The sequence below is a fragment of the Phyllostomus hastatus genome, unplaced genomic scaffold, assembly GCF_019186645.2.
Source record: "Phyllostomus hastatus isolate PE091 unplaced genomic scaffold, TTU_PhHast_1.1 phas_contig_58, whole genome shotgun sequence".
Classification (NCBI taxonomy): domain Eukaryota; kingdom Metazoa; phylum Chordata; class Mammalia; order Chiroptera; family Phyllostomidae; genus Phyllostomus; species Phyllostomus hastatus.
Window position 1 is genome coordinate 18,489,542 of NW_025333916.1, and position 19,727 is coordinate 18,509,268.

General features: G+C 43.1%; 1 protein-coding gene across 6 annotated transcripts in view; it reads left to right on the forward strand.

Annotated features, from left to right (window-relative positions):
* Window positions 1-18,830, forward strand: part of LHFPL2 (LHFPL tetraspan subfamily member 2) — a 145,933-nt gene extending 127,103 nt beyond the window's left edge. For 5 of the 6 annotated variants that reach the window (XM_045847990.1, XM_045847991.1, XM_045847992.1 and 2 more), the window contains one exon: window positions 14,662-18,830. In XM_045847990.1, coding sequence (XP_045703946.1) covers window positions 14,662-14,918 — 257 coding nt within the window. In that variant the 3' untranslated portion in view covers window positions 14,919-18,830. The remainder of the gene's footprint in view (window positions 1-14,661) is intronic. The other variant, XR_006786737.1, reaches the window with a different exon arrangement.
* Window positions 18,831-19,727: the final 897 nt, after the last annotated feature.

Here is a 19,727-nt window from a genome sequence, read left to right on the forward strand (position 1 = left end):
CTTTAAAATATCCTCAGAGAAAAGGCATGAGGAAAGGAGAGGGTGCATCTCCTGCTTTTCTTCCTCCTGAGGCAGCGGCACTGGAAGCTTTTGACCATCAAATGGAAACTTCCCCAGACATTCCGATTTATGACAGGTAACGCCTCCACCAGAGTCGGTTCTGACAGTTCTGAGTCTAAATCAGTGTAAGAACACTACTGGTTATGACACATTTATGAATTCATCAACCATTAGTAATCCTTTGGTAAAAAATAAAGAATGTAGAAATGTTCTAAGGCAGCCAGAATTAAATTTCAATGTGAGGAGTTTTTATTGAATGCCTACTAAGTGCAAAAATCTGTAGGCTCAGGTCTACAATTTCTTGATTTTCTACTCCCAAATCTGTATTAATTTTTCATAAACTGTATCCTACAGAAGCAAAAAGAAATGCATGCATATCATTATGTATAAAGAGAACAAAGAACTCAACTGTATCATTAGATAAAAAACTACTGTCTAAAAGCAAGTGGATCAACAAGACACTAATTTAAGTAAATCTAGGGACCAGATCTATTTTTAAAGAATCAGTTGGAAAATCTAGAAGAAAATGGTAGCTCTCTTAAAATTCAGATATAGCCATTGATGTGCAAATAAAATGTGGAAAGTGGCTCGCCATGGTAACCACTTAATTGTAGCCATAAATTATCACAAAGTCATGGATGATCTATGTTCAGATTCCATTAACAAATAATCGCTTACGTGTGGCTCTGCATACTTACACAGGAGTTCAGAGCTCAATGCAATGATGGTATGCTAAGCTGTGATGCTGCTTCAAAAGTAACCTGCATCTCCTATGAAGAGCGTAGGCAACCGTATTTGTGAGTTCAATTACTGCATGAAATATTCTCTGTAGCTTTATTAAATGGCTAGCAATCTTTTTTCCTTTTTAAAGATAGCCTCAGTACAGATGCAATCTAAAATACACATATTGATCAAATGAAGCTAATATTAAAAATTTCAAACCGAAATGCAGTGGCTGTGTTCCACATTTCAGGGCTAACCGCAGGAACTTCCTGTTGAAAAGACAGCACCTGGTTCATTACAGGAATTAGCGTTATCTGGACCCCAAGACCTCGGCAGGAAAGAAATCTACTGATTGTCCTGAATATTTCATAGCTCAGTAACTAAAATTTTTTGTGCCTTTTACTCTATTGTATACTGCATTTTATTTATTTTGGCAGCTTATTTTGAATTATCAATGTAATTTTGGTTAAAGTCAAGCAGGAGCACCTTTTTAACCCTACATGTCAGATGAATAATTTATCAAGACAATGTTTCATAAATTCCTCCCAGTTGCATATAAACAGTTCAGAAAACAGCTTCTCACTTGGAACGCGAAGCAAAACTTTATCACTAACTCATGGGAAAGAATAACCTGGCTACATTGGTTCATTGGGATGCATTTTTCCAGTTAGGAATTAAGGCTGTAGAAACAGCCAGTGAAGTCATTTGAACATAAATATGAGTCACTGCTGAGACAGATGTAGGGAGGCTTCCACGAGGTGGAAATGTGTAGTTCTTGTCAGTTGTTTCTCCACACATTCTAAGGGCATCTGACCGTTCTTAACTTACGGTCACTAATTCAGAGTAATTACAACAGAAACTTCCTCTTGGGGCCGTGGTTGTGAGATCTTTTTATGACAGCTGTGCTCTGATTGTCTTCCAAAGAACTCTTTCCGTTGCTCTGTCATCTGCTCTCCAGCCCCCACCCTGGAAGAGGAGTTTTCTTGCCAATTTTAATTCCATGGGAGTGTTTTTAGTAGAAGACGAATACCCTACTAGACTCTTCCAGGAAGACGGTATGAGCATTAATACACACATTTTTTAAAAACTGACTCCTGATCCTTCATTTTTCCTCTCCTTCCCCTCAGAAAATCCTGCTGGTTCAAAACCTCCAACATTATTGATCATGTAATAAGCTGACATGTAGCTATAATCTGCTCTACAAAGACACTGGGGTCATCTGCTGAAAACCCCTTTCATTACCAGTGGACCCTCTGACCTCTAGTTCTTGGCCTGGCTGTAAAAGCACAGTTATTAAATATCAAAGTTGAGCCCAGGCTAGCTTGTCCATAAACTCTTGACACTTTAAATCAAGGCACAATAAAAACAAGTTTAGATACTGGACTCCAAAGAAATAGAGAACCCAGACAGAGAGAACCTCCTTACTCTGTATGTTGTTACTACTTACATGGTAAACAAATGTGATTCTTAAAACGGGGCCCCCACCCTAACACAGGCACCCTCTGCAGCTCCCACCCCGAAGGGCCGCCTCTCAGTAGATACTCTCCCCGGAGTTACTGTCTTCTGAACAAGCGCGGGTCCACCTGTGCTGAGGTTTCCGCCAGCCCACAGCAAATACAAGAGAGACAAGGACAGTAAAGTAAGATTTTATAGAGCTCAATGTATTCAATGTAAAGAACTGTCCATTGTTCTTAGATTATATTCTTTAGCCTTCTGGTGTTGAAAATACATGATGAGAGGAGACACTGGTTATTTTCAGTGCTCTTATATTAGCGAAGTTAAAGTACCACCCCATTTTTCTGGCTGTTGTACTATTGGATGGAATCCAGAAATGTGGAGGAACCACTGTTCTAGAATATAAACAGGGGTGCCTTTTTTTCAAAGATTTATCTGTGGTGTTCAGAATAGGGCCTGCTATGTACATAATAGGTGCTTCAGTAAGTCTATGTTCACTGTGCTAGCACAGCTGTAAGTTTCTGGGTATTTGAAGAGTAAAGGATTTAGGAAATGCTGGTAAATCTCAATTCTGACATGGATTCTGACCACCCAGTTACAGCGTAAATAATTAATGGAGCCATCCTATGAAGAACCAATGAGAGTCATTTCAGAACTGGCAATCACTAAAACCAAAGTCTGTTTGGGCTTTACAGAATAAATTTGTATTAAAAAATTGAAAAACTTTATTGGGCAAAGTGATTTCAAAATTATAGAATAAATAAAGATAGCAATTCTTGGGCAGAAATCCTTGACTCATGTTATAATACTTTGTATCACTCTTAGTTATAAATTCCATTCAAATACTCCTGACTCTGAATGGCTAACAGAAATTTTAGTACTGAGGTTGGTGCCCTGCCCTGACCTCTGGAGAAGTCAAGCGAGTTGGAGTATCAATACCGATCAGCTTTGGGGTTTGGGAGGCAGAGGACCAGAACTCTCCTTGGCAGAGGCCTGAGGGCCACCATCCCGGTGTCTGCATGACCAAGAACAAGACTTCATGAGCGCCAGATGCCAGAAATTGAGAGCAATGTCCCCTGCATGTGGACAATGAGACAAGCAGATGTCTGTTAATACAAGATTAACTCAAGCCTACCGTGTACGAATAATGGCTCAAAGATTCAGGGACAGGAGGAGGTCAGGAAAGACGAAGATCTTCAGCTCTGCTCTGTGAATTAAGGGAGGCTCCTTGAAGGAGGTGAGGTGGTTGAGCAATGACAATGGCCTCACCTGCTGGAGGAGGGATGTAATTTGAGGGTGAGAATGTTGTCAGTGCTGGACTTTGATCAGCCGCATGTGTCTGCTGGAGAGGACACGGGGTGTTTTGTGTGTGTGTGTGTGTGTGTGTGTGTGTGTGTGTTGTAGGTGGGTGTGCAATTTTAGAAGGTTCCCAAGCATACAGAATCTCAGAGCAGAGACTACAATGTAAGTGGAACACTGCTTACATCTTTTCCCTCTGGTATCTGATGAGTTTTGTGATTTGCAGTTTTATGCTCATACAGGCATTCCACACTTTGCAGAAGAGGACATCATGGCAAACCTTATGTTCTGACCTTGTCACTAGGTTTTCTTTCTAAAGGTTACTTTGGCTAAAGGCAGCCATTCCAACGTGGCATCTAAGTTGCAACAAGTAGGCTTGCAACCCTTACCTTGGAATGCAAGAGAGGGTGTGAATGGAACTTATCTTTTTGTTATCTTGCTGTGTGTCAGTGTGCCTGACAATAGGTGAGCCTTGGTTTTGGTACAGCCTTCCCTTCCCCCTCATCGCTTCACCATCCCTTTGTAGTCCTGTGGTTTTCTTTCTTTCTTAAAAAAATTATTTTATTGTTGTTCAATTACAGTTATCTGCATTTCTCCCCCACCATTACTCCCCACCCCTGCCAAACCCACCTCCCTCCCTCGCTTCCACCCTCCCCCCTTGGTTTTGTCCATATGTATAGTTTTTGAAAACCTTCCCCCACCCCTCTGGTTACTCTCAGATTGTTCTTAATTTCAATGTCTCTGGTTATATTTTGCTTGCTTTTTTCTTTTGTTGATTATATTCCAGTTAAAGGTGAGATCATATGGTATTTGTCTTTCACCGCCTGGCTTATTTCACTTAGCATAACGCTCTCCAGTTCTATCCACGCTGTGTTGCGAAGGGTAGGAGCTCCTTCTTTCTTTCTGCTGAGTAGCATTTCATTGTGTAAATATACCATAGTTTTTGACCCACTCATGTACTGATGGGCACTTAGGTTGCTTACAGCACTTGGCTATTGTAAATTGTGCTGCTAAGAACATTGGGGTGCATAGGTTCTTTTGGATTGGTGTTTCAGGGTTCTTAGGGTATAATCCCAGCAGTGGGATTGCTGGGTCAAAAGGCAGTTCCAGTTTTAGTTTTCTAAGGAAATTCCATACTGTTTTCTACCATGGTGGCATCAGTCTTCATTCCCACCAACAGTGCCCAGGGTTCCCTTTTCTCCACATCCTCACTGGCACTTGTTGTTTGTTGATTTGTTTATGATGGCATTCTGACCTGTGTAAAGTGCTATCTCATTGTGATTTTAATTTGCATCTCTCTGATGGCTAGTGATGCTGAACATCTTTTCATATGTCTCTGGGCCCTCTGTGTGTCCTCCTTGAAGTATCTATTCAAGTCTTTTGCCCATTTTTTAGTTGGGTTTTATGTCTTCCTGCAGTGGAGCAATGTGAGTTCTTGATGGAGATCCAACCCTTGTCCGAGGTACCATGGGCAAATATATTTTCCCACATAGTTGGTTTTCTCACTTGATAACTGTTCATCATTTGCTCTCTGACCTCTCACAGGTATAAGTATGCCAACATTTGAGTAAATTTAATTTCCCCTGTTCAGCTGGACAAATGCTTTTGTCCAAGAAACCAGTCTTTGGTTTGCAGTAAAGCCACAGTCTAGTATGACACCGGGGGCAGGGGGACCCTGAAGCCATATGGCCTGGATTTAAGTCCCAGCTCCACCAGACTACCCGTGTAACCTTACTTAATGCCTCAGTTCCCTCATCTCTCTAATGATGATACTAATAGTACCAACCTCATAAGACTGTTACAAGGAATAAATGAGTTATCGTTAGTGTTTAGTCAGGCACATTGCAGTACTCAAAGCATGAGGTGCTATTATTATGACAATTATCAGTGTGATCGCTGAAAGGCTCTCATCTTACAAGATTCCAGCTTCAAAGTACTAGTAGTGAGTGTGCAGAATGGGGGAAGGTGTTTATAGCTCACTCTGTCATCTTTCCTTGGAATCTACCATTTTTACCACAGAAGACCTTTCCAAAAGGTTCTTCCAAGGGTGTGAAGACTAGAAAGGAAATGGGGGTCAGAAATAGTGTGTGCAGAGGACTGTGGCACAGGCACTGTGCACTGGGTGGAGACGCAGCAGTCAAGGAGTAGGGGGGCACAATGCTCACCTCTGTCAGTAAGTCTGCCACCAAATGGGAGTCCCTGTGAGCCTGAAATACATTCTCTGAGGCATCTAGGCAGCCTTGGAGCCAATGCCATTTTATTGTGAGACAAATGTATATGATGTCATATAAGACTTCTATTTACTATCATTGTTCTAGTTTTCCAGGTAGCTGGAAAGTAGATGATGAAACATTTACTTATCATTTTTATTTAAATTTTTACCCACAAAATTCTTTGAGTTGCACCTTTTCTTTCTTAAAACAAGAGTGTAAGGAACCTACTTTAGCCTTATCATGGTGACAGGGAATTATCACGACAGTGTGTCTCCAAAGTCCTTGCACATGAGAACTATACAGGTTCATACCCTCATCTTTGGGAAGCAAATAGCTTGACAGCAAATGCAGTGGCAGGGAACTGGACATGGCCTGCTCCGGTGTGCCTTCCTCAGAGCGCCGGCTACTACCTGACTACTTGCCCCGGGGTAATGTGAAAGAGAAACCGCCCCGCCTAACAACAGCTGCTGACCTCCACACGCTGTTAGAGACTGACAATGTGACTTCCAACTGTCTACACAGACGATGATTTGGGGGAAAATTAAAATTTAGACGGAAAAGAGAAGTAACTATACAGATGAATGTTAACTGGCTTGCATAAGGTTGTTGTATAATACTTTGTACATCAATCCTACCAATTGATGGTCTCAGACTAAGAGTTAAAAATTAAACATGCTTTTCCTCTACTGGAAGCATAGAAAGTCTGCCTCCTTACCCCAAACCTGCCCCCCTCCTCCCCCGCAGATTGAGACATTGTCCTCTGGGCTGCTGACTGGAGTAGGTGATTTCCTGGGCTGTAGAGAAGCTCTCTATTCTCCGCCTTCAGTGCTAACTCCTGTTCATTTTTCCACTCTCCAGGCTTGTGCTGCTTCTAGATACCACCCTTACTTCTGCAGACTGCCCTTGGTGCATCTCCCTCATTTCCCCTTGTCTCCCCCTCTGCCCTCTGTCATTTTCCTGGACTTCTCCAGGTTTGTCCCTCGCTACTACTCCCGTCCCAGCTGGTGCCCTGGGCAGCTCCCATGGGCCAGCCGCAGCCCATCTCTCGGCTGTCCTCACTGTAGCCAGGCATAGCTAGAAACCATCTCACGGTTCTGAGGCTAAACTGAAGCTGATCTCCAGATAACTGAACATTTATTATATGTAATTGACTTACTACTTTTTTCTATGTGATCTCCCAGCAAATAGCTATTTTCTGTGGTCAGAAAGGAAGTGTCCAGTGCTTACTGTGAAGTGAAAGGCTGGGCCCGTGGTTTGGAGCCTGCGTCTGTTTCCTCGGTGAGCGTGGCTGGCGTTCCGTTAACCAGAATTGTCAGCCCTGGGGACTCCTGGTACCAGATGGAGCTTTTCCTCCAACACTTACAGCATTTGGCAAGAACTTCCCATATTGGCTTCAATATTGATATCACAGCGCCCTATCTTTTCATTCACCCAAACATCTATTTCCTGGGCACCTTATTATATGTCAGATATTGTTCTAGACAGTTGGGATACAAAGGTAAAAACCATAAAGTTCTCTCTCCTCATGGACTTTACATTGAGGCTAGTGGAGACAGACAATAAACTAAAAAAGTAAATTATATAGTATGTTAAAAGGTGATAGGTGCTGTGGAAGGAAAAGAAGAAAAAGGTAGCCAGGATTAAGAGGGGTTGTGTATGCTGGGATGATGAGGAGGAAGTGCAATATTAAATAGGAAGTCAGGGTAGGATTTAGTGAGAAGAGATTTAACCAAAGACTTGAAGGAGTTGGCCATGTGGGTAATCAGAAGAGAGAGCTTTCCAGGCAAAGGGACAGCTAGAATGAAGGCCAACAGGCTTTGCTGACAGAGTACTGTGGGCTCTGAGAGGTGGGGGAGAGGAGTTAAAGATGATTTTAAGGTTTTTGACTGCACCGGGTATAGCTGAACTCCTGTTTGCTGAGATGAGGTCCACAGGGTAAGGACCAGGTTTTAAAGTTAGAAGAGGGAATCAAGAGCTGGGTTTGGACATAGTTTTCAAGTACCTTGTCAGATATCCAAGTGGAGGTTGCAGGTCAAAAGTAAACAGTTGGATATGCAAATCGAGAGTTCAAAGCTGGAAATCAAAATTCAGGAGACCTCAGCCTAGAAACAGTATTTGAAGCCGTGGGACTAAGTGTGGTGCGTACGGAGAATGTAGAGAAGAGGGCAAAGGATTGAGCCTGGGCTCCCGGTGTCTGGTTGGGGAGGTAGGAAGAACGGTTGGCAAAGGGTACTGAGATAGAGAAGTCACCCCAGGCTGCCTTCCCACCTGGAGCTGGAACACTGGTAGGTGGTCTGAAATTCACACAGGACCATCTGTCTTAGTTTTCCATTAACCCAGTACTGTCAGTACTTTTTGAACTTCGCCAATTGAAGCTATCATCCCCAGTAAGCCTCTTGGAGCCATGTCCCAGAATGGGGATGGCAGAGGAGAAGCTGTCCCTCTTGCTGTGTTTGCCTTTGCTTCCTGGTAGAGACGTCTACCTGGCTCCAGGTGGGGCGGGGCGGGGGCTGCGACCTCTAGGCTTTGTGCTAGAGGGAACTGAGCTGAGTCAACAAAGCTGGCGCTCAGGCTCTGCTAGGCCCATATTCCAGGCCCCTGAGTCACAGGGCAGACCTCACAGGGATGAACAACACTGGGTGACTCTTCTTTTCGTTTTCTTCAGAGATATGCTGAAAGGGGAATGGAGTCTCCTGCTACAAGTCAACGTCTGTTTCACAGCCAGAAATGAGGGGAACTCTTAGCCTTTTTAACCTGTGACACACCCATGAGGTTTATTGTGGTAAATGCTAAGACAAAATTGTGACATATCAAGAGGAATAAAACTTTTTTTTTTTTGCCCTCAAGGGACCCGGAGTCCTGTTAGGGTACTGTTTGTCATATCCTCGGGGCTGAGAGTAATGCCTGGAGCTTAGTAGCCAGGTATTAGTAGGTGACTCAGAGAGCAGCTGCTGGATAAATATGTAAAACTAACAATGTGATGGAGCTGAAGGGGGATGCACACAGGGCGGTGGGAGCGCACAGAGGGTGACATTCTGGCGGAAGGTGACAGGTGTTTCACAGAGAGGTGACATTTGAACTAGGATGAAGGGGGCATTTCCAGGTAGATGAGTGCCCCCAGAGTCGGCATGAGTAAGAGCCCCCTGTTCAGGGAAGGTAATGCATATTGTGTGACCAGAAAGCCTGAGTAGCTGGGGCCTGAAAGTATTTAAAGCCTGTGAAACCCTACACCACCCCACTCCTCTGCCCGTCGTGGCCACTTACTACTGCGCCTGGCATCAGGACACGCACCTAGAATGCACTTGGGAGACACTCCTCGGGAATTACCTAGTTAGAGCCCAAATTTATCAAAAAGATACTAAGTTTGCTGTCAGCTGTGCTGTGAATGCACTCTCCAGAGGCAGTAGAGTATTTCTCAGAGCTTTAGAATGAGCTCCCGTGGAAGCTAAGTGTGGCACCCCTCACTGGGGGCTTCTCCACAAGTTGCCGGTAGCAGTAACAGATGTTCTTCCTGTCTTTAGTAAATTTCCTTTGCGAACTAAGGTCTAGTCTGTCTTTACTATTTAGTCTAGAAGTCTGTCAGAAGAGGAAGAAGTGTGATTTCGAAAGTCTTCCTTGTTATTCTGTAGAAAGGAGCCAGCCTTTAGTTCTTAATACTTTTCAGCCAGGAACAATGGCTTTCTTCTGTACCCACAAAAAAAAACAAACAAACCATAAGTCCATTCCCTCGGCCAGCAGGTTGGCGGAGTGTGGAGATTGTGTGACTGATCCGGAGGGGAGGCGGCGGCACTGAAACAGCCAGGGAAAGACTTGAGAAATAGCCATGGAGCCTTTGCCCACGTCCTCCGCGCACTGAAGGGCTGTGGCTCAGACTTGGCTCCCATTGCTGGCATCTCATATTCTTAAAGCTTGAAGTGGGCATCTTCAGACCAGTAAATATTATTTAATGTATTTAGCAATGCTTCCTCTTTCCAAAATTGGGGGCTTAGCTGATTATGGAGATGTTTTTCTTCCCACCTAAGGGGAGAAAACTGATCAGAACTTATAATACTCCGTACTACATTGTGTGATTCCAGAGCGGCAGCAAGAAAGTTACTTAAGCCCTGTAGTTCTGTGACTGGTTGATAGTTTATGCACAGCCCGCCTTCTGTTTGGCCTTCGGACATAACCAACAACCAAGTGGATAATCCCTGGATGCACTCCAGATTGGTGACCAGAAACCCCATAGCCCGTTTGCAGCAGACTTGGTACTCTCTTGCCTATTGTCTGGCCTGCCATTTCCGAAGTCAAGGACTTTAATTCGGTCTCATTAGTTGGCGTCATCAAGCCCGGTTACAATTTGGGGCACCGATTTGCTCTCCCAGGCCTAGAATACGGCAATGTGGCAAAACAAGCCAGCCAACCGAGAGTCTCCGCTATCTTTCCTGCTGGCACATTACATTCTTACTGACTGGTGTCGACCAAAGTTATTTTACTGTTTTCGCCAGGGGCACAGAGGTTTAGGAATATTTTAAAACAAAACAAATTGCACTGACATTAGTCAAGTTTTATTAAGGGTCTACTATGTGTCAGGTGCTATTCTGAACACTAGCTTTATAGTAAACCAAATTAACAAAAACCCCTGCCCTCGTGGAGCTTAAAGTCTGGGACAGAAATGGGTAACAATCAAAGTAGCAAAGTAAAATGATATGTTGAACCATATGAAATGACTGTACACTTTTGTACATAAAAAAAATCAAATATGACTCAAAGTAGTAACATATCCTATGTCTGTAGTAAGTGCCAAGAAGAAATAACAAAGCAACGAAAGGGGGATAGCGAGTAGGGGAGAGGTTGGGGGTTGAAATTTTAAATAAAGTGGAACAGACGATCACGCTGAGAAGCTGGCATTTAAAGATGACCTGAAAGCTACCTGGTAGGAGAGCGCGGCAGGCGAGAAGAACAGCACGTGCAAGGTTCCGAGCGTGCCTGATGTGTCCGAGGGAGAGCCAGGGAGGGGGCCGTGTGGCTGGAGCAGAGGGCAAGGGTGTGAAAGGCAGCGGTGAGTTCATGTAGGTAATAAGGAGTTGGGTCAAATGGGGCCTGAAGGCCAGGGAAAGGAAGCTGGATTCTACTCAGAAATGGGAAACCTTTATGAGCTTTTTCTCAATAATTTTACTAGGAAGCAAAGGAATATGTTCAGATGGTGTTTGTGCTTCAGTAGGGGATGCTTATTAAGGCCAGAACAGCTGCTCAGGACCTTGTGAGGTGAGACCTAGGGTGGCAGTCACCTGAGATGGCCACCTGAATCACTAAACTGTCTAAAATCCCTTTGATGGAAGAGCGTTTTATAAATACCCAGACAGATGATGGGTGTGACTTTCATTTTTTGCTTACCCGAAGGCCCACTCTTTTCTTTACCAGACATAGGTCTTGGCATTAACCATGCTAAAGACAACTCTGATGCGTGCTGGGAAGAGTGGTCCATCAGCCAGGGTAGGGCACACAGTGTCAACTTCTTCCGCCCGCCCCACCGAGAATCAGGATGGGGCACGGTGTTTGTCTAGGCTGGGGTCGGGCTGAGAGCATGAGGTTTTGGTACCCTTCACCTCCACTAGGATTTGGACACATACCACAGTCCACTTTTTATCACCCATGCCCCCCTCCCCAGGGAATGCCCTGTGGGCTTATAAACACTGAGGAGTTGTTTTTTTTTAACTCACAAGCATGGCACCTTTTTGTGGTAAGTCTACTGTCATTCAGAAATTGATTGGCTAGTAACAGCCACTAAATTTTAAGGTGGCCTAAAGCACTTTGGGAACGTCAGCTGACCTCTCAGAAAAGGGGACACACAAAAAAAGTGAGGGAGCAATACTGGAGTGATGTTCCTGGCTGTACTGTGGAAAGGATCTCATAGGAAAATAGGGATTATTTTATTTATTTTAAAACTGCAAACTTCCCAGAAGGACCTGAGGGAGCCAAATGAAGGCATTCTGTGGCCCAGCACAGGGTAGCAAAGCTGCTACATTGAGAGCAAACTCCATGCTTTGTCTTTGGTCCCTATCATATTAACACATTGTATGCGAGAAACGTATTTATACGTTTTACATTGACTGGTAGTAGAGCACATGATAAAAACAACCCACAATGTGTTCAAATGCATTAACTTTGACTACAGGGCTTAAGTCATGTAATATATACAACGTGTGCCATTAATACTTAGTTGGAGCCACAATTCAAATATAATACGAACACTCTGGGCTTTAGAGTGTTTAGGAGCAGCTCATGTTTTGTTGCCTGGGGCCTGCACTAGAGCTTGGCAGTGAGGCTGCATGGCACCGAGTACCCTGAACCCTGTGGAGTCCCAGCGATGGTGCCCATGGCTCCCAGGCGGTAACTTAGGGTATGAGGGAGAAACGAGATTCCATATCCCTGGGGTGAGGCTTCCTAGGGAACAAGGTGGGGTTAATTAGGATTTATCAAGGACCTTGGAAACATAAAAAGAATTAGCTCAACCATTTTTAGATCTCCCCAGCTGAGGAAGATCTGTTCTGATGGGGGTGGCTTATTCTTTCAAGGTACGAGATTGTAGCCTGGGTTCTCCCCTCTCTCCAAATTATTACACCTTTCAAAACATACCCTCAACACTAAGCTGACCTACTTACTCATAACTGGTATCAGAAGGGTCTGTGAAAGGCTTTAACGTATTGTCAGATACTAGTCTCCATTCCTTGTTTTGTTACTGCTGTTATTGTTACAGATGTAGAAAGTACTGAGGTACTCCGAATACCTTATCAGTTGAACATTAGCCCACTTTACAGGTTAGGAATCTTAGGTTATAAGAGACTTTGCTAAGTCTCTTAGATTTCAGAGCTTGGAGTCAAACCTCTATCTTAGTCAAAATTCTGAGCTCTTAACTACTGACTGACCCATCTCCTAATTTAGTGAGTCCTGGCTGTGGTCCATTATCTTGATGGTTTCTGTTTGAGCTCACACTAGACCATAGGGGCTTTTCTGGTGTGTGATTTCTAGCCTTGAATTGACCCTGGATGCCCAAACCAAGAGTGCTGGTTCAATGCCTTGTGTGTTCCAGAGTACCAACACTCTCTCCACTGGTGGCCTTATCCTTAGGGGAATTCACTATGTGCTCTCTGTCACTTCCAACAGCATCTCTCCAAGATGCCTAGGTCTGCTGCACTTTTCCTTTATGCTTCTCAACCCCGGATTGCATTCCCCTAGCTATACACATCGCTGCCTCCCTGCTCCCAGCACTCAGACCTACAGAGAAGAGAGGACTGCAGGGTTACAAAGCTTCTTTTGCAAAGCACCCTTTTTTTGAAAATGGGCATATGTGCAGATTCTCTGTTCTAGTCTGAAGGCCTCCAGGAACTTTCTAGCAGGGGGGCAATACAATTAGGTTAATTTGGGAAGTAGGAACAGTCAGACCCAAAAACCCACTCTAGTCATGAACTGCCAATACTTGGAGAGCAGACCCCATCACAAAAGAAAGATATGATCTGTGGTTTCAAACATGGTCCCTGATCTTTCTTCAAACCTCCCATTACCACAAATTCATTCATGTTCTTTCTGTGGGGAAGCTGCATTAAATGACTTGGAAGCTTTGGTGTGGTGAACCCAGAGAACTAAGCCAAGATTATTAGTTTATGAGGATAGAGTTGCTATTCCATGGTGTCTAAAGAACAGGTCTTCTGGGTTAAAAACCAGCAATCTTGATATGTAGGTGTCATGTTTAAGAAAAAAACGTTTTTCACCCCTGCCACAAAGAAGAAAGCCATGCTCTTGCAGCATCCTTTCTACAAAGAAAGTTTCACTGGGTAAGATTTGGGGGCCCTCAGTCGCCTCTGTTATTTCAGGTTCCGGACTTCCTTGCCAGCAGCTTTGCTGTGTGACTGACTGCTAGCGGGGGCCAGGGCCAAGGCCAAGGCGAGGCCGGCAATGTACTTATTCTCAGATTCCCACAAGCACAAGGCAAATATCTAAAAGTAACTGTTCCTTTACATTTGTGCCACACTTACCTCACCTTGGTCCTGGCCTTGGGGTAGCTCTTAACCCCGCTGGCAGGAAAAATAACTTACAATTATACAGTGTGCAGTAAAGCTGTAAGGAACAGAAAAATGGACGTTTCATATGACAAGGTGGTGGGGTCAGCAAAATGGAAACAGCTTCTTAGTGTCTACTCCAGGCTGAGTTCACCTGTTCACCTGATAGCATTCAGACCAAGAAAATAAATAAAATTACTGGTAAGTTTGCAGTTTTTTTCTAAATGTACATGAAATATAAAATCTCTGTCCAAAGCATGCAGTTGTTTGTTGGTAGATGCCATCAAACAGACTCCTGTGGACTTGTTTAAAGCACTGACATCGGATTAAGATCTGGCCTCTTGCATTTAACCAGGGTGACATCAAATGGTTCTGTGTGAGTTACCTTAGACCAGGTGTTGTCAAACACTTTCCGCAAGTGGCCAGACAGCAAATATTTAAGGCCATAGGGTCTGGAACAACTACTCACTCTGCTGTTCCAGCACAAAAGCAGTCATAGGCAATCCATAAATGAATGGGCATAGCTGTGTTCCAACAAAACTTTATTTATGTAAACAAGGCCACACTTACTTGGCCTTGGTTTGCCAACCTCCGCCTTAGACCAGAAGGGAAATGCTCACCTCGGTAAGAGCCCTGTGAGAAGAAACAGTAACAAGTTCATTTGCTGTTCTAGAAATTATTAGTGGGTGCACATTCCAACATGTATAAAAGAGGCTTAAAATATTTCTAATAATGTGATGATGGTTATTGACCAGGTCAGATTAATTGCATAAAACAGTCCCTAGTACTTGCTATTGCAGAAAGGATGGCATAGCCCAAAGCTGGCAAATGAAGTAACAATCGTAACAAATCTGTCCTCTTCTGCCCTGCAGGCCTGTTCCTTATCCTCGGTTTGATCCTCTACCCTGCTGGCTGGGGCTGCCCAAAGGCCGTGGTCTACTGTGGACACTATGCGTCGGCCTACAAACCTGGAGACTGCTCCCTGGGCTGGGCCTTTTATACTGCCATCGGTGGGACAGTCCTCACCTTCATCTGTGCCATCTTTTCTGCACAAGCAGAAATTGCCACCTCCAGTGACAAAGTACAGGAAGAAATTGAAGAGGGGAAAAACCTTATCTGCCTCCTTTAATTTGAAAGAGACATTAAATGCCACTTTCCTCCTGGTGCAACCTTGTGAAACAGTCCACCTCTGGTTTCGTCATTTGAGTCAAGTGAAGAACTAGCCTTAGTACCTACCAAAGTCACATTCCATAGCCCCGAGCCTTAAATGGACCGATGAGCGACAACATCTAGCTAAACAGAGTGACTGCCCACGAGGGCCACCATGCAAATTACGAGATGGAACATGAAAACAGTACATAAACCCTGACATGCAGCTGACAATTCTGTCACACTGCATCTCCCCCAAGGCTCAATGAAGGATAATGATCAAAACCCTTAAAGCGGCACTTCTCTAGTATCAGATCTTAAGACTGTAGGCCAGATTTGCTGGCTGTTCTGAGATGTGCATCTGCCACAAGCCTGCAGGCCTGTAAGCATCTCTGCCTCAGAATGAGGTTTGGTGTTTGTTTCCTCCTGGTTCTTTCAAGCTGTCTTAGTCAGAGACGACACACTTACTGGGGATAGGATGTGGGCCAGATGGCACAGCAAGATCTCTTGCTTAGCTCACCAAAGGGATCCAGCAGGATCAGAGTGAAATCCTGTTGTGGGATTGATTTATGTGAGGCTGAATTCCAGGGTCAGGTAAATCAACTGAACTGTCATTCTAAGGTTAAAGAATAAGGACCTGTAAGATCATAAGAATAAAAGTACAAAATCCTCTAGTGGAGACAAATTCATTCCGCTTCCCAGCAGCCAAGCTAGCACCAGCACTGGCCCAGGCTCCTCTCCCACCAGAGGTCACATGATTCTCTCCCAGGGTTGGGGCTGTGCCGGCTGACAAAGGAAAGTTCAGTCTGTTTCCTTGTTCCAGGGACAGACTTCTCCAAGCCGGCTGTGGCTCATTCAGATGTTCACTGGGAGAACTTGCCAGAACCTCAGCACTTGCAGGGAGACCTTTTCCCACTGTTTGGTAACCACACTGTAGTCAGCTGTATTTCCAACTCTGACAGCAGCAAAATGTCATTCTGTGCATAAAAAAGGAGCTAATCATGGGACTAAAGTTTTTCTAGTTACTGGTGTTGATCCTGAGAGCAGACTGAAATAACCTTAAGTTACTGCAAATGGTGAGCTGCATCAAAGGCTTCATTCCCAGGTAAACAGAGTAGAAAGTTAATGCAGAGAGAGAGCTAGGCCAAGCTCGTCGTAGCACCTGCCTATACCTGTTTACAAAAAGAAGTCAACTACCACTGTTAGAAAAGGGTTCAGGCGCTTTTAATCTAGTTTCTATAAATTACCAGTGTCATTGATTCAGGAAGGTGGTCTTAGCCATCACCTCAGATTTACTTCGGAATGATCCAAGTCATCAGAAAGAACCTAGTCTGTTACTACGCTAAGGTCAGAACTGCAGAATGGTACAGACACACTCCACAGCAACTTAAGCAAATAGAATGGACCTGACAGATTTCTGGAAGGACTAGATCTCATTGGGTTTATGAATCTGCTCACTGGAGGGCTTGCTTCATTTGGAAAATTTAATACACACCTTGTCTAGGAAGGGTACTGTGTGCTGAGTGCCACCAAGTAATAGAACCCTGATTCAGACTTTATAGCCTTACCCAAAGTGAATTTCTGAGAGCTGCATGAGTCTAAACCCATGATTGGCTGCAGAAAAACTGATTGCTTTATGTACTGACAGAATGGAACTGAACTTCTACTCCATTCTGGCCTTTGGCCTATTACCAGAAACTGCCTTTTCTTACAGATTAAGAGCTAAAGGCAGGAAAGGTAAGGGTTTGGAACCAGGCCTTAACAGATTAAGAGCTAAGGGCAGGAAAGGTAGGGGTTTGGAACCAGGCCTTAATGAGTTCACCATTCTTAGTCCAAAGTTCAGAATAAGAAAAATGTAAATCCAATGACTTTGTCTGAAAAGAGGAGGGGTAAATACACAGCAGCCTAGGGTGAGGGGTCAGGAAGCATTAATCCTGTCCGACACCTCACAGAAGGAAGCAGGTTACTCACGGCAGCCACTGGGCCAGGCTCCTCTACCTGATGGAGCGTTTAGATGCTTTAACCAAGTCCTGATGCCACCACAGGAACTACTTTTCAAATCCCGGGGATAATTTTCATTAAAAAATATTTCATCACAAATTGTGTTTTTATTGTGATAAAAACAATTTTTTTCTTAAATGTATTGCCAGAAGGTTCACTCTATTTTTTTGTCTGTACAAGACAGAAAGCCTATTTTTCTAACACGAATTTTACACCCTCCTTACAGACAAGCTGTCATAAGCCCAGAGGATCCTCTCAGCAAGTCCCTCATCTATATGCCCGACTGGTCTTTGGTTAAGGTGGTAGTGTCACCCTTACACCACGCTGATAACAAAAGGCAGAAGTGCAAATGTCACCTCTCTTGGTCAGAAGAAAGTCACTTGACAGTGTTTACTTCATTAGTCTGAGTGCTAAAGAACACAGAAAAGCACATGCACACACAACCCCAAACCACTGAAGTACTTAAACACTGACTTAGTAAGCATAACAGAGATGGACTTTATGGGAGAGAGAGAAAGAGGTAATGTTGGGCCTTTGAAACCTTCAGTCCAATAGCCAGGCTTTGGTGGGGATGAATGTAGCATCCGAAACCATGCTGGTCTAGACCAAAACTGCAGAGCTGATTAAAAACCACTGAGTATGAGGAATATGTTAGAAAGAAATGTATTAAAAATAATTAGACTGATTGTTGACCCACACCTATTTTTCTAATAAACTTCTATTAATCACCTCAGTCTAAAAATCTAATATACCTGGACCATTACAACTACCAGAAAAGTCTTATTTATTTTTGCCTGCATTTGTGCTTATTAAAGTTTTGTGATGAGCTGGGCTTCTCAACTCCAAGAAGGCAGAAATGATTGCCTTGGATTCTGTGGATTCTTTAAACCTGTGTGCTAATTCAACAATGTTACATTAATTGTGTAAGGGTTTTTGTATAATTTCAAACATCTGTGGTGTAATGATCTTTGTTAAAACATGTAAAGTGCCATAGTCTTTTTATGTGTAGCATATTTAAAATATATATGTGTATTATACATACACAAGTCTGTGTGAAAGATGTGCAATAACAAAGGTGTATGTATGTTTTGTTTTTTTGGAAACTGGACAGGTGTCAGAACAGGGATTGTTTCTGTTTTGGCAAAGGAGAGTTAAACATTTCTGCCTTTAGGGCCTAGTATTTAAACCATAACAATTTTAATGCTACACAAACCTATGTGAAGAAAAGACTGGTATGAAATCACTTTTTTCTGGGTCTAGATTAATCACTCAGTTTATGTGAAGGTTAAGCTGGCAAGCCAGGCCCAGTTAATGCTAGTCTTTCATGTGAAATGTGAAGCTGCCCTTATTGCCTTTTTCTGTTAGTGTGATAGCTAGTAGCTGGTACATAATCACTAAGGAGCTATTTCTTAGCATGCTTTGATGACTGTTAATGCTACACCACTGTTTAAGGGCTGATCTCACAACTTTTTAGCCATAAGAGTCTGGCTTAGAACAGACCTCTCTGTGCAATAACATGTGGCCACTGGAAATCCCTGGCCTGCATTTGATTTGGGCAGCAATGACTCCCAAGGGCCAAAAGAGTTAAAGGCACGACTGGGATTTCTTCTGAGACTGTGGTGAAACTCCTTCCGAGGCTGAGGGGGTCATTAGGTGCTCTGGAGGAACTCGGCACCACTTGATATTCAACAGCCACTTGAGCCAAATATAATATTGTATTTACCGCTGATGGACTCAATTTGAGCCTCCTAATTTGTGGTTATCCTATTACATTGTAAACTAATTAATACATTGTTTGTCTAGCATTGATTAGGTTCCTGTGCATATGTATTTTCACAGCGTGCTCCCCTCCTCTCCCCAGATCTGAATTAAACCAGATTTTGCAAACTCATTCTGATTCTTTCAAATCTAAGTATATTTATTTAAATATGATATGTAAAATTTGATCAAGAAAACAGCTATCAGTCAAATTTTATATTAAACACCAACTTATGTAATATTGATGATAGGGAAAAAGATACTCAGGTATTTTAACTATTCCATTCATTGATAACATGTACATCCGTACCTTAGGTTAGCTTTAACTTCGAGGTAGGGCATGCAATTTCTTCCTTGGAGGAGTCAGTGTAGTTAAATATAAAAAGAAAAAACCCTGTCAACAGAAGTATCTTAATTTTAAAGTAAAATCAAGTCATGACAACAGACAACACTGGTGATTTGGGGGCTGGGGATGAAGGTAGAAGAGGGGATGGGGTGACAAATGGCCATGTGAAAAAATGTATTTAAAAAATAAAGTAAAATTAAGAACTATGAAAGTGCTTCAAAGCATTAAAATGGCTTTTTTAAAAAGAAATAATGTATAAAAATAAAGAAAAAAGTCTACTGTAGGTCACATTCTCCTATTCCAAACAAAAACACCAAAATTAAAAGCCCAACATGGAGCAGTTCTACATCCACATTTCCTAAAGGTAGTCTGACTACAACAAACCCCATCGAGACACAGAATTCCCAAAGATGACACAGAAGCCCTTCTCGTAAACTCCTACTCAATTCTCCATAATATCTCATGAAGCATTTATCCAATAGAATAAAGAAAATGGTTATTTCTTTTCCTGAACTAGGGCCTCTGACAGCTGAAACTACATTTATGCTTTGGTTTCTACACATGCCTGACAACTTCCAGGTTTCTAAAAGAAACCAAAATTAAACTGACAAAATTATCCAAATTACTCATGAAAAAAATTTTTCCAAGCAATTACGATCTAAATAATCCGAGCAAAATTGGAAA